The sequence below is a fragment of the Bos indicus x Bos taurus genome, chromosome 1 (genome assembly GCF_003369695.1).
Source record: "Bos indicus x Bos taurus breed Angus x Brahman F1 hybrid chromosome 1, Bos_hybrid_MaternalHap_v2.0, whole genome shotgun sequence".
Taxonomy (NCBI): domain Eukaryota; kingdom Metazoa; phylum Chordata; class Mammalia; order Artiodactyla; family Bovidae; genus Bos; species Bos indicus x Bos taurus.
In genome coordinates this window covers 15,290,035-15,305,119 of record NC_040076.1, presented here as the reverse complement: position 1 = coordinate 15,305,119, position 15,085 = coordinate 15,290,035, and the positions used below count along the sequence as shown (strand labels likewise).

The 15,085-nt window shown below is 34.0% G+C and overlaps 1 protein-coding gene across 2 annotated transcripts in view; it reads left to right on the top strand.

The window, feature by feature from the left end:
• Nucleotides 1-15,085, top strand: part of NCAM2 (neural cell adhesion molecule 2) — a 567,319-nt gene that overhangs the window by 375,688 nt on the left and 176,546 nt on the right. For both annotated transcript variants that reach the window (XM_027545118.1, XM_027545216.1), the window contains exons 6-8: nt 3,718-3,835; nt 10,143-10,303; nt 13,064-13,209. In XM_027545118.1, coding sequence (XP_027400919.1) covers nt 3,718-3,835; nt 10,143-10,303; nt 13,064-13,209 — 425 coding nt within the window. The remainder of the gene's footprint in view (nt 1-3,717; nt 3,836-10,142; nt 10,304-13,063; nt 13,210-15,085) is intronic.

Sequence of the window (15,085 nt, the reverse complement as noted above, 5' to 3'; positions counted from 1 at the left end):
AGAGGATGAGGTGGTTGAATGACATTACCAACTTAATGGACATGAGTTTGGGTAAACTCCAGGAGTTGGTGATGAACAGGGAGGCCTGGTATGCTATGGGTCATGGGGTCACAAAGAGTTGGACACAACTGAGTGACTGAACCGAACTGAACTGAAGTGAATTGGCACCCACTGCAAAGGAATTTAAAAAGAAAAGAAAAGCGAGGAATTAAAGGATGCCAGTTAATTAAATCCCAGGATTTCACAATTGTGGAAGGTTTAATAACAATGGCCACTGCCTCTTTATATCTTCACCTGTGATCAAAAGCCTCAGTCAGGGATTAGTGCACAGATCCTTGATTTTCTTTTTTCCTATCCTGGCTTTTTATGTGCAACTTATGCCAGCAATGTGTGTACAGTTGCCTGCCTCAGATGGGAAGGGTGATAGGTAGCTGTTTCTGTACACGTACAACAGAAATTCATCAGTGTTAACCAAGAATTACCTTCCATGTCTTTGTCTAGAAGTTGCAAGCATTCGGTAGACCTGGCAGTTCCAGGATAGTTCCATCAGAAAGATCCTGCTAGTGCAGTTGTTGTGTAGGTGTGGAGACAGATGTCTATTGCTTCCTCCTCTACTGTCTTCCCCAAGTACTCTCTTGTGTGAGTGTCTAAGTGTCACAGAACCTTAAAAATTATAAACAAGAAAAAGTAATTTAGAAAAGCCTGAGTCTTAAGATACTAGTCCTCTGCCAGATGGAGCATGTACATGTGAATATATTTGATAATACGTATTTAGAACATATCCAAATAATAAGTTAGAAAAGAGTTGGTATCCTCACAGTGGTAGAGTGAAGTTTGTTATCTTTATCCTGAATAAAATTGGAGAAATTATTGTATTGGTTAACTAGGACTATACAAGTATTTCACAGTTAATACCATATTCTTTATCTTCCAAAAGTACTTGAGGGAAAGTGGGTGAAGACAAAGACTGCAAGACACAGAAGAGTGGACTAGACTAGCTGGATTCTTCTGTTGATGAAGGGGAATTGAGATATCAAATTAATGATATCTTTGATACATAAGCAGCCAATGAGGGAAACTGTAATGTTAAGGTGAATCAAAGCCTACATGTACATAGGTTATAGAGCTATTTCTCTACACATTCCAATGTTTCTTTTTTTTTTATTTTATTTTTTTTTAACCTTACAATATTGTATTGGTTTTGCCATATATCAACATGAATCCGCCACAGGTATACACGTGTTCCCCATCCTAAACCCTCCTCCCTCCTCACTCCCCGTACCATGTTTCTTGAAGCTAAAGTGTGAACAGAGAAACTTAGAAAGAATTGACTACCTGATGGATCCGTGTGTGTATTTGTCACCTAGTTGTGTCTGACTCTGTGCAACCCCATGAACAGGGCCTGCCCAGCAATCTGTCCATGGACTTCTCCAGGCTTGAATACTGGAGTGGGTTGCCATGCTCTTCTCCAGGTACTTAACAGATACAGAAAATAAATCTTGGTAAAGTTATTAAAACTGAATTTTTCATATGTGGTCCTATGCCAAAAAAGACATTTTAAAAAAGTTAAAATAGTGTAGGTGCTGAACTTGTGAGGAAAAAATAAATTCATATGAAATATAATGTTTTCTTTTTTAAAAGTATTTAATCCAGCTCAACAGTGAATTCAGAAGCATAAGTTAGTATGCATAAAAATGCTGTGCAGTCCAAACAGGAGCTAACAGACTACCGGAATATCTTGGCATCTGAGCTAGTAAAAACCTCTGCAGATTTTATTGCATGTTTTTCTTCCAAATAGTTCCAGAATTATTCTTCAGAGTTCCTCAAAATATCTAAATATGCAATGTTAATATTTTTCTGCTAATCTGCACTACAAATAGGAGAAGGCAATGCCACCCCACTCCAGTACGCTTGCCTGGAAAATCCCATGGATGGAGGAGCCTGGTGGGCTGCAGTCCATGGGGTCGCTAAGAGTCGGACACGACTGAGCGACTTCACTTTCACTTTTCACTTTCACTCATTGGAGAAGGAAATGGCAACCCACTCCAGAGTTCTTGCCTGGAGAATCCCAGGGATGGGGGAGCCTGGTGGGCTGCCGTCTATGGGGTCGCACGGAGTCGGACACGACTGAAGCGACCTAGCAGCAGCAGCAGCAGCAGCACTACAAATAAGAACACATGTATCATTAATGGAGTTAATATATCATAAAACACAGAGATTAAGATTTGTTAATTCTGAGAGATCATCCAGCATATACAGTTGACTTTATAGATAAGAAGGTTATGATAAAGAATAAATAAATTGTTTAGACTAGTAACAGTAACTGGACAAAAACTAAAATATTCTTCATTTGAAAATGTTTCTATCTACATAAATACTATAGAGAGAATTTGTATTAAAGAGTTCGTTTTCATCGTAATTCTTTAAGGGCTAAAAATCTTTATTGTTACAATAAAAATATAGTGCCCTTGCCACTACATTTATAAATCACAAAAGGAAAAGCAATACATGTTCATTAAACTGTTTTCTTCCATAATTATAAGAGAAGAAAACAGAGTACAAAAAGTCAAATCTCAATGACTTAAAATGCAGAGTTAACATCTGAAAAAAAAAAATCCATCTTATTTTAATGCTAGTAATTTTTATGTTAGTTTACAGACAGCATGTCAGGTCATGTACCTTGTATTTAAATTCATAAAGGCAGAAATTTGATTTAATGTGCATAATTACTAAGATATATAACAGTTCCTGTCCCTGTCATCAGTTGTAATAATGTAGCATCAATGATGACCTGAATGCTATTGTAGAAATATTTAAGTATCATCACACATTTAAATGCCTGTCTGGTCATGTTGTTTGGATAGTAAAAATCAAACATACTAAATAATTAATTTTAGAATTTTTTCATCATATTTAATTTAAAATCATAAAAGTGTATATTAAATAAAATTTATGTTTTACTTTGAAATTTAGCTTCTGTTATGGATGGCATTGATTTGTTTATTGCAAACAATGCATTTCAGTAACAGTTTCAACATGTTCAAAATGTGCAACATATACAGTTTTTGCAATGTAATTAGTTAGAAATTGGGGAAGCTTAATTTTAAAATTGAATTGTTCATGAAAATCTATTTCATACTCTCTATGGATTAAGCAGTCTCTGTTCATAAAAAGTTCTATAGTTGTTTAAAGAAATTAAGTGTGGTTAATCAGAGGGAACATTATGGTTTGACACTTAATTTGAAAGCCCTGTCTTGAAGCTGTGAATGATTGCTTATAGAATTACATACACCAATGAGAACCCAAATAGGAAATCCATTTATGCTCCAAATAGATTACAGTATTGATGTAAGCCAGGGTGGTATTGTCTGTCTTTTTGTAAGTAACTGTTCATAAAAGCATGTGTATATATAAATGTAAATACATATATATACTTTTTTCTAAAATGTGTGATTTATTTTTAGTCTCATTTGATAGATTAAAAATAGTAAAACAGCATTACAGTGAATTATCTAATTATTGTACATTAGAAGGCAGATTAGCGATTTTAAAGTCATTTTTCTATGCAGTCAAGTCAGTCCTCTTGATTTAAGTACAGAGGTGAGCTATCAAGTTTTAAAGCTTAGCTTTAAAAAAAAAAGCAGTGGTGAAACAGTCTCAGTGGTGTTGGTAAACTGTGTTTTATCTCTATTTAATCTACGTCCATCTGTTTTTCAGTACCACCGCTGATCACAATGCCTCAGAAATCCTTTAACGCCACAGCAGAGAGAGGAGAAGAGATGACATTTTCCTGCAGGGCCTCAGGCTCTCCTGAGCCCACCATCTCCTGGTACAGGTAGGTTATGTATCCACACTCCCTTGCCTTGTATCCATGGTCAGGCTTCTGGGAAAATACTTACAATCTTATCATTTTGTCTGGAAGGAAACCATTATTTTTGAATTTCGTTTGAAACATGATGAGGCTTTTGTTTCCAGTTCAGTTGGTTAAATTGTTGAAGAGAGCAACATAGTGATTTAATACAAGTCAAAGGCTGCTTTCATAGCTCTGGTCAGTCTGTCTAGCAGGCATGTTTCTGGCTAAAATGGGTCCAGGAGCCCTGTGACTGACTGAGCCATTTTACTGTTACTACTAGAGAGTACCCAGAAGTGGGAAATCTAGTAAGATGCCACTGTTGTATGCCCCTGGTAGCTCAGACAGTAAAGAGTTGTCCTGCAATGTGGGAGACCTGGGTTCGATCCCTGAGTCGGGAAGATCCCTGAAGAAGGGAATGATTACCAACTCTAGTACTCTTGCCTGGAGAATCCCATGGACAGAGGAGCCTGGTGGGCAACAGTCCATGCGATTGCAAAGAGTCAGACACAACTGAGCAATTAACCCACACAAACATAATTGTATGTTTTGTTTGCATACTGTATTATGACAGACGAATGTAACTTTCTAGAGCTAATTTATAATAAATTTAATGTTATATAAAGAAGTTCAAATGAATAAATTCTCTATTCTAAATCTGTTGTTTTACAATTCACTTTTGTATATTTTCTGAATTTTTAAATGTTATTTGATTTCAGTTAACATCGAACAGATATGAAAATATTCCATTCTTTTAGGTTGTGACTCACACTGTTAAAATGGAGACAATGAAAGTTTAAAAATGGAGTATTTTAAACATGTATTAGCTATTAATTAAGGTTACTACTGAAGCAAATCTATAAATATCATGTTATAAATCATATACTATAGAATAGCTTCAAGAAAACAATTAGAAAAATATATTCAAGTTGACAAAAGTGCCCATAAGAAGGATTAGGTTTTAAATAAGATTTTAAGGACAATAATTGAAATTCAAAACTATTTTTCATTACTTTCTGAGCATTTACTGATATTATCTTCAGGTTTCAAATCTTTATTTAACCATTTAACATAGCAGGTAGCAATAAACACGATATTTCTTCAGACAGGTTTTTTAAGATTTTCTTTGCAGGCAATATTCCTTTCTGATATACTGTTGATATTTTTTAAATGATTACACATCAAATATTAATACATTCACCCCAGATAATTATCATTTTTCTCAGAGACTTCTGATTTCTAATGTGTATCCTTAACAGTCAATATTAGATCTAACCACAGCAAGGAAAAGCTCTTAGATCATTCATTACAATGAACAAATATCATTTTAGAATCTTATTCTCATCATTTTATCTTTCTGGAGAGACTGCCTTTTGGTTTAGATTTTTTTCTTAGGTTTAACATTAGTTCAAAATTCTCATATATATGTGAAAATGTAATAATTATGCAGTCTAGAATGAATCAGAAGCTACTATAATTGGACAACTTAACTCCATAGTTTTGCATCTCCATTTTTTTCTCATATGGCATTAGTCTCATCATTTGAATGGAATAAAATAATAGATATTCTACTTGCTGGATATATACTATACAGTGGGAGAATTGGAATATATGGTAGTATTGTTAAAGGAGGTAAAATTGGTATCACAGGGACATTTTTGCGGCAACATATTTATCTGTGTATATAGAAATGTTTGGGCTTCCCTGGAAGTTCAGCAGTAAGGAATCCACCTGCAGTGCAGGAGCCACAAGAGACAGGGGTTCGATCCCTGTGTCAGGAAGATGCCCTGGAGGAGGGTATGGCAACCCAATCCAGTATTCTTATCCCATGGACAGAGGAGCCTGGTAGCTACAGTCCATGGGGTTGCAAAGAGTTGGACACCACTAAGTGACTAACACTTTCACATACACGTTCTTTTTGTGAAAAAAATTCCGAAAAGCATTAGGGCAGCAGCACAGAGAGGAAAATCCAGACTGCCTGTTGCATAGTGATACTATTTTCAAGAAGTGTGAGTGAAGTCAGTTAAGAAGGTAATTTAAGACCAAGCATTGAAGAAAAATAAGAATTTTTCACAAAGAGAACCAGAAGCACTTGGGGACATGAAAACCAAAATGGGAGTAAAAATAGAAACTCTAAATACCACTTTCTTCATTTCCACTCCAATGTTTCTTTTTTTTTTTAATTTTATTTTATTTTTAAACTTTACATAATTGTATTAGTTTTGCCAAATATCAAAACGAATCCGCCACACGTATACATGTGTTCCCCATCCTGAACCCTCCTACCTCCTCCCTCCCCATACCATCCCTCTGGGTCGTCCCAGCGCACTAGCCCCAAGCATCCAGTATCGTGTATCGAACTTGGACTGGCAACTCGTTTCTTACATGATATTTTACATGTTTCAATGTCATTCTCCCACATCTTCCCACCCTCTCCCTCTCCCACAGAGTCCATAAGACTGTTCTATACATCAGTGTCTCTTTTGCTGTCTCGTACACCAGGTTATTGTTACCATCTTTCTAAATTCCATATATATGCGTTAGTATACTGTATTTATGTTTTTCCTTCTGGCTTACTTCACTGTGTATAATAGGCTCCAGTTTCATCCACCTCATTAGAACTGATTCAAATGTATTCTTTTTAATGGCTGAGTAATACTCCATTGTGTATATGTACCATAGCTTTCTTATCCATTCATCTGCTGATGGACATCTAGGTTGCTTCCATGTCCTGGCTATTATAAACAGTGCTGCGATGAACCAATGTTTCTTCTTTTGAGAATACCGTATGGATTTTTATTGTAAGCTGTTCTAGTTGGTGTATTCCATGGATTTTCAAATATTAAAACAACCTTGCATTCCTTAGAATGAACCCACTTGTAACGTCTAGTGTGTCTAATATACCCACCAGAGTGTTTTTCATCATTTTACTTTTTATGTCTGTAAGTTTGCTGGAGGCCTTTTTTGTTTGTTTTCCATTCCTCTTATGTATGACTTCCTTCAGTATATAGAATGTATTTAAAAGCTATTTAAATGATCTTGTCTACTAACTGTATCATCTGTGTCTTTTCTGAATCTTATATACTAATTGATTTTTTTTTTTTTTTACTTATTATAGGTCATATTTTCCTACCTATTTATTATCCTGTTGATTTTTATTGGGTTCCAGGTAGAGAGTTTTATATTTTCAAGTGCTGGATATTTTCATTTTCTTTTACTTTATCTTTGGATGGAGTTAAGTTACTTGGGAGAAGTTGATCTTGAGATTTGCTTTTAAGTTCTTTTAGATGGATACAGAGCAAGATAAGTATAAGATTTCAGTATAAGATTGACTTCATTACTGAAGCAATACTTTGTAAGGAAGCAATTTAATACCTTGTGTTTTAGGAGGTCTTTCTACTCTGGATGGTAGGAATGCAAATTCTTCCTGGTCTTTGGTGAGCTCCTGGTATTACTGTGCTTTATTTATTCCAGTGGTTCTTTCCTTAATCTGGGGAAGCCTTACTTGCATGCACTGTACCACGACATTGTAAATCAACTACATTCCAAGAAAAATTTTTAAGAAGATTGATTGGGAAACCTCTTCAAATTCTTCTGTTCTCTCTTGTGCCTTCTTCTAACATTTTTCTTCTTCTTTTTTTTTTTTTTTTAAACCTGTAAATTCTAGTCACTTTAATTTCCCCCAGCTGAGAACTCTGTCTTCCACTACACTTCATAGACCCTGTCTGGCTCTGTTTGGGTTCCTCTTCTTTGAACAGCAGCTTAGAAACTGTGTTCAGGTAGTAAGTTCTGGTGGTCTTCAGAGGTCACTGTCATATGCTACCTGTTGACCAAGGTTGAAAATGTTATTTAACCTCGGTGTCAAGTGTTCATGTTGTTTATAATGAGAGGATAACTATGGTTCTTGTTACTCCATTACAGTCAAAAGTAGAATGATTCTCCCTTCTTTATCATTGCCATTTATCCCTTAATCTTTACCCCTGCTTTCTTTTGCCTGAAAAAGTGGCATTTTGAGAAGCAGTCAGAGTTTCAGAGGAGGTGCCCGTGAAATAATCTTTCAGAATCCACTGGGAGTTTGTTTGTTTGTTTGTTTGTTTCCAGACATAGTTTACAGAAATGTACTATGGATAACAATGAATACTTTCTATATAATAGTTTTATTGGGAGAGACACAATTAGAACCATTACCTGAATTATTATTATTTAATGATATTTTTAAATTGATCTCTTTAAGGAAATATGATCTCTTTTTAAAAATTAATTAATTTATTTTAATTGGAGGGTAATTACTTTACAATATTGTAGTGATTTTTGCCATACATTGACATGAATCAGCCATGGGTGTGCATATGTCCCCCATCCTGAACCCCCCTCCCACCTCCCTCCCCATCCCATCCCTCAGGGTCATCCCAGTGCACCGGCCCTGAGCACTCTAATCGTTACAAATTGACTGCTTTAAATTCTTCAAGACCTACCCATTCATGTTAAAGCCTGGATCGTGGAATTTTCCCCAAGAGAATTCCCAGAGTATTCCAGCCATCATCTTTTTCTTTTTCTTCTATTATAACAGGTCCCTCACCCCTCCCAGCACACACACAAAGTTATGAATACATGCACTAATGGGATCTATATTACCCTCTATTACCACCAGTCAGATTATGAATTCTTCAAGATAACTGGCTTTGTCCCACTCATCTGCTGTATTTCAAACATTTAGAACAGTATTTCACATAAAGTAGAGAAAAATCCCTTTATCATAAAAAACACTAGAATTTAGTTAACATGCTGCTTATAATTCTGTGTAAACCTAAGCCTTTTCATCTGTGGATTGAGGGGTGGGGAAATCATACTTAAATGTTTAGTTCTCTCATCTGTGAATCAGGATGGGAGGGAGAGTGCACATGTATGGGCTAATTGTATTTATCCAGGTTAATAAGAGAAGGAAAGTGAGTCTTAAGCCACAAATTGCTAAAACTTCTAATTGATGATGATACAAATGAATACTTCTTTATTGACTAGATTAAGAATTGGGGTGAAAGCCCTATCTGTACATAAAACTCTAGACAAAAATGCTGAAATCTTGTCATTATTCATACTTGAAAATGTTTGATTACTGAAATTATGAAAAAGCATAAAATTGCAGAGCACTGTATACATTTGCCATTTAGTATTTGCCCAATGTTGTACACCACTTGTGAATTTTTTGCAGATTTTGTGGTATATTTAGAAATGTCAATAAAAACTGCAAACATGGATGTTATTGAGTCATAGAAAATTAAGATTATTTTAAGATATATGGCAGTACTTTCTAGAAAGCAGAACTAGAATTCACTGAAAAGATCATTTAGAATATCAGAAAAATATTGTTTCTTTCTAGGAAAAATTTTAATAATCTTTTATACATTTCCTTTTTAATTTAAACTCATATGGACAGGTAAATCTCCCTACCCCTAAAGTGAAGTTGCTCAGTCATGCCCGACTCTTTGTGACCCAATGGACTGTAGTCTACCAGGCTCCTCCATTCATGGGATTCTCCAGGCAAGAATACCGGAGTGGGTAGCCTTTCCTTCTCCAGGGTATCTTCCCAACTCAGGGATTAAGCCCAGGTCTCCTGCATTGCAGGCAGACTACTTACCATCTGAGCCACCAAGGAAGTAACACCTAACGGGAGATCCTAAATTTTTATACTTCTTGTTGTTGGTTAGTCACTAAGTCATGTCTGATTGCTTTGCAACCCCTTGGACTGTAGCCCATCAGCTTCCTCTGTTCATGGGATTTCCCAGACAAGAATAGTGGAATGAAAGTTAATTGCCATTTCTTTCTCCTGGGGATCTTCCCAAATGCAGGGATCGAGCGTGCATCTCCTGCATTGAAAGTGAATTCTTTACCCCTGCGCCATTGGGGAAGTCTGTTGTGTCCCTGTAACCTAGTAAATAAATATATTTCATGGATAAGTGACTCACCACAATAAAGCTTTTTTATTTTTATTTTTGCTAATAAAGAATGAAATGAAATTAAGTGCTTTTTGCCTAAGATGCGTGTCAAGATTTCAACACAACTCAAATGTTATTCTTGCCTCTAAAGTCAAAGCAACTTTCAAGTATAATGTTACTACTTATGCATTAAATATTCTTGAGCTAATAAATATATAAGTTTAATTGGAATATAGCTTTATGTATCAATGACAGTAGCCATGAAGTGATTGACCATTATAGGTCAAAATGCTAAGTGCGATCTGCTCCTGAAAAATGAACTCAAATTTATGAAGTTCAACCTCTGTTTTCTTCTTTAGGAATGGCAAGTTCATTGAAGAAAATGAAAAGTACTCATTGAGAGGAAGCAATACAGAACTCACTGTCAGGAACATAATCAATAGTGATGGGGGCCCTTATGTCTGCAAGGCCACAAATAAGGCAGGAGAAGATGAAAAACAGGTGCTTCTCCAAGTCTTTGGTAAGTATTATAGCACAGTGGTTAAAAGTGTAATGTCAAGAGGAAGGTCTGAGTCAAACTGGAAAAGTCTCTGTTGCTTATATGAGCTACTTATAATTAAATTAATTTCTAAACCTATGTTTTAGTTTTCTCATCTCTAAAATATATTTTAAAATTGCAGCTACCAGATAGATTTATTTAAGAATTATATGAGATTACAATGTAAATTTTTATAAAATATTTGATGAACTCATAGCAGAGGCTAGAAGAAAATTCATTAAAATTATACATAATGAAATCTATTATATCTTGGGTTGTTCTTATAAATGTTTAAATAACACACGCTGGGTTCAGTTTTACTTTTAATATACTTTGAGAGTTCATTCAAAAGGCCATAATTAGGAACATTGACCTGTAACCATGATTAAATATTCGCTTTTCATTTTATTAAAAGGACATGCAATATAAATAACTTCCACATTAGAGCCATATTCCTTTCTTTTTGGAACTTATAGAAGGTACAAAAATCAGTGTATTTATTTTTAATTATTGATTTAGCTTCTGTTATATTTGTAAGAAGAAAAGATTTTGGTGGTGGATATTTAGAATATGATTATTCTCTTTAAAACACAAACATGAAGAATTATATGCATTACTGATATTTAGTGTGTTTTGTCCATTTTTAGCAATGTTATCACAACATTTTCCCAACAATGAGAGGGGCAGGAAGGAAGGAATACTTTGAAGAGTAGAGGGACCAGGTTTTGCATTTGACAGATGCAGCAATACTGTTTAGACCAAAAAATGAATGGTGTACACCTGTGGACACACCCTTGGCCAGTTGGTCCTTGAATAGCTGTAATAGAAATATTTCCTGTACCAGGGAGATTTTCATAAAGCCTATATTCTAGTTAAGTGATAGACAGTAAAAAATATACCAAAGTATATTAAAATAAGATTAGAATAATAAGATGTTCTAAGAAGAATGTGAAACTAGATCAATCTAAAAAGGGCTATTATTTTGGAGATCATGATGTTGGAAAGTTGCTCAGAAGGGTCATGCTTAGATGTGATTACACAAATATCTTTAATGATGAGAAATCAGCAAAGCTATGAACCAGGAGAAAATTGTTCACATAGAATAAGAGTAAATACATTATTTCTAATAATTCTCAAAATTATTAGAAATTATAGAAATCATATAATTTATTCAAGTAGTATTTCCCACTTAAGAAAATGTTCTTTTTAAAATGTACAATGCTAAATATGACTTAGTATAAACTACATAATTAGAAATGATAGACTTTGAAATAATTTCAAAGGATAATGTTAATCGATCTCAATGAGCTTATATGAAATACTGTTTAGTTAATTTTTTAAATTTAAGTGACACTGAGTAAGAACAAAGGCAAAAGATTTCTAATATTTTTTTACCTTTTAAATAGAAAATAATTAATGAAAAATGATATGCTTCTTGACTGTTGTAATTACTTTGCATAGTAACAGTGAACAGATTCATATTGTGTTTGATACAAAATTGTGCATATATAAGGAAATAAAACTAAAATCATTAAAGTAAATGGAATAAACATTGAGTTTAAAAAATTATATATGTCCTGTTTCTGATATCAGGAATTTAATTTTCTAAGATTAAGAACATACATATATTTCATACTGCTGCTACTGCTAAGTCACTTCAGTCGTGTCCGACTCTGTGCGACCCCATAGACGGCAGCCCACCAGGCTCCCCCGTCCCTGGAATTCTCCAGGCAAGAATACTGGAGTGGGTTGCCATTTCCTTCTCCAATGCATGAAAGTGAAATGTGAAAGTGAAGTCGCTCAGTCGTGTCCGACTCTTAGCGACCCCATAGAGTGCAGCCTACCAGGCTCCTCTGTCCATGGGATTTTCCAGGCAAGAGTACTGGAGTGGGATGCCATTGCCTTCTCAGACACATATTTCATAATTGATTACATTTAATGATTAAAAAAAAAAACTGTTACTTACTCTGAAGTAACAGGTGCTGACTTTTATCACTTTTATGTTCAAACAAATAAAAGCTTAAGAAATGCTGACAATACAGAGTTTAAAATTTTAAAGCTCTTTGGCATATGTAAATTTGTTAAGGGACATGTTTTTAATACTAATATAATTTAAATTAGTAGACATGATGGTTTGGTTTTATAGCTGTCAGAACTATAAAGAAATAATTATCTATTATGTCTAATAATATTAAGGCAATCTAGGGGCAAAATAAATCAACCATAATAATAAAGATAAATAGTATGTATATGTATTTACTTGTTAAGTATTTTAAGTATTGTACATAGTTATAGTTACTATATATTCAGGATACAGTCACTATTTTCCCCCCTTTTGTGAAATTGTTTTTAAAGTTTAAGAGATAATCACTACAAAAGCAAATGTCATATACAGACACACATACGTAGTAGACTTGTGGTTTTAAGAGGATATTTTAATTTTGTACCTTTAAGAGGAAAAAATTAAATAGCTTTAATTGGCAAAATCTTGAAAAGAATTTTTTGTCTATTGGTTTCTAAGCCACTTCAAATTATTTTTATAATCATAATCTATGAACATTATTTTTAAAGCTATTTCTCCTATAATTTGCAGCTCTACTGGCACTCTTATAAAGCAAGCATGATACTATAACCACTGAAACGTTAATAATGTAATACTAGGCTATTGTGTACTCAAATGCCCACTATGAATAATAATATTTTCTTTTAATGCAGATTGAGTAATGTATATATTTTTTACAGTACAGCCTCACATAATACAGCTTAAAAATGAGACTACATATGAGAATGGTCAAGTCACACTCATATGTGAAGCAGAAGGGGAGCCTATTCCAGCAATCACCTGGAAGAGAGCAGTGGATGGCATCACTTTTTCTGAAGGTGATAAGGTAACAGCAATTTAATATACAGTGATTTTCAAAAGCATTGTATTTGTAGTTTTTTGTATATAATTAAATCTCATATTGGTCTCCAATTCACCAAGTAACTTGTAGAAATGCAAGAATGATTTATTTTTTGAAAAGACAACTATCACAGTCAACCTAAAAATAAATTCATAAAAGAAAAATGTTAAATTTTAATATTAAAGATGTTTCTCATTACGACACAAAATTTTAAATTGTTAAGTTTTCCTACATACAAACTTTTGGTATACACTGAATCCATAAAATACCTTATTGCAATTTCAATTCCTCTACCTTGTACTATGAAAATGAAAATAATTTAAATTCTCAAAATCCTGGCTGTCATTTAACTCTTAATTCTTTCATATTTTCTTTGTGCGTTAGGACAGTAGATTTCTGCTTTTATATAATTTATGTTAATTGAATTGGCATTTTCACACGTGTAAAAGTGATGAGATTAAACTTATGTCTCTTTTCTTTCTCAGTGTTAAAGAGCAACCTCCTTTAAACCTCTTTCATTAATTTAAGTCAATTGCCATAGAAGGAAATGATTTTCAAAATATAAGTACCTTTGACTTAACAACATTGATAGCAGAAAATTGTGAAGTCAGTTTATCCAAAATATGCTTTCTATTCTTCCAACTTATCTTGTAATTTTAATAACATGCTAACTCCATAAACCAACATAACAGGCTTCTCCCTGGCCATTTACTATTTATCTTTAGAAAAAATATATTCCCATACATCAGCTTTCTTTGTCTCATTTTTTTCCTCATGATGGCATTTTTTAGACAGTATATCTCTTTTGGCAATAGTTATACTATTTTGATATACTTATTTTATATATGCAAGTTGAAAATCAAATTTCTAAAATGTGAATGACATTTGCATTCTTCTGGCAACCCAGAAAAACAGTATAGAGTTTGCTTTAATATTTTCTTAACAAATAAACATAGGTATTACTATGGTATATTGCCAAATCTGAAAAGAGTTTTATTTCTGTAACATCCTTTAAAATTGTCCAAAAATTAGATATATAAAACTGTGGATAGTTCTTTTTTTTTAATTTTATTTTATTTTTAAACTTTACATAATTGTATTAGTTTTGCCAAATATCAAAATGAATCCGCCACAGGTATACATGTGAACACATGTATACCTGTGGATAGTTCTTTTGATAATTTAGTACATTTCTTTGGAGAAGATCACTCAACAATGATCATGTTTGTAAGCCTTTATTAATTATACCTTCATATTCCTAACTCATACTTTCATTATTTTTTATAAATTTTCTGATATGTCTCTTCTCAAATATAACTTTCATTTTTCATCTAATAGGTATTCTCTTATATACATACCAATGATGAAAGACTCATTATATTCACTTATTTGAGCCTTAAAAAATAATCAAGTAACCAGAGCCTTACTTCCAATGCTAGATGAGGATAGATTCTCAGATTACTCTAAGGGATCAAACCTGGTCTGTAATCTGTCGTCCGCCATCTCCCAGCGTTTGCCTGAATTCAGGTTCATTGAGTCAGACATGTCCTCTGCTGCCTCTACTGGAAATTAAGCCCACTCTACACTTAGTATGAGCGACTTCACTTTCACTTTTCACTCTAATGCGTTAGAGAAGGAAATGGCAAGCCACCCCAGTGTTCTTGCCTGGAGAATCCCAGGGACAGAAGAGCCTGGTGAGCTGCCGTCTCTGGGGTCGCAGAGTCGGACACAACTGAAGTGACTTAGCAGCAGCACACTGAGTAAGAAGTAGTTGAAATGTATAGCTGTGAATTCTGTTTTAAAGCAGAATTTCTCAAACCTCAGTCATTTGATGATCAGTTTCATTTCTTTTCCATATTTT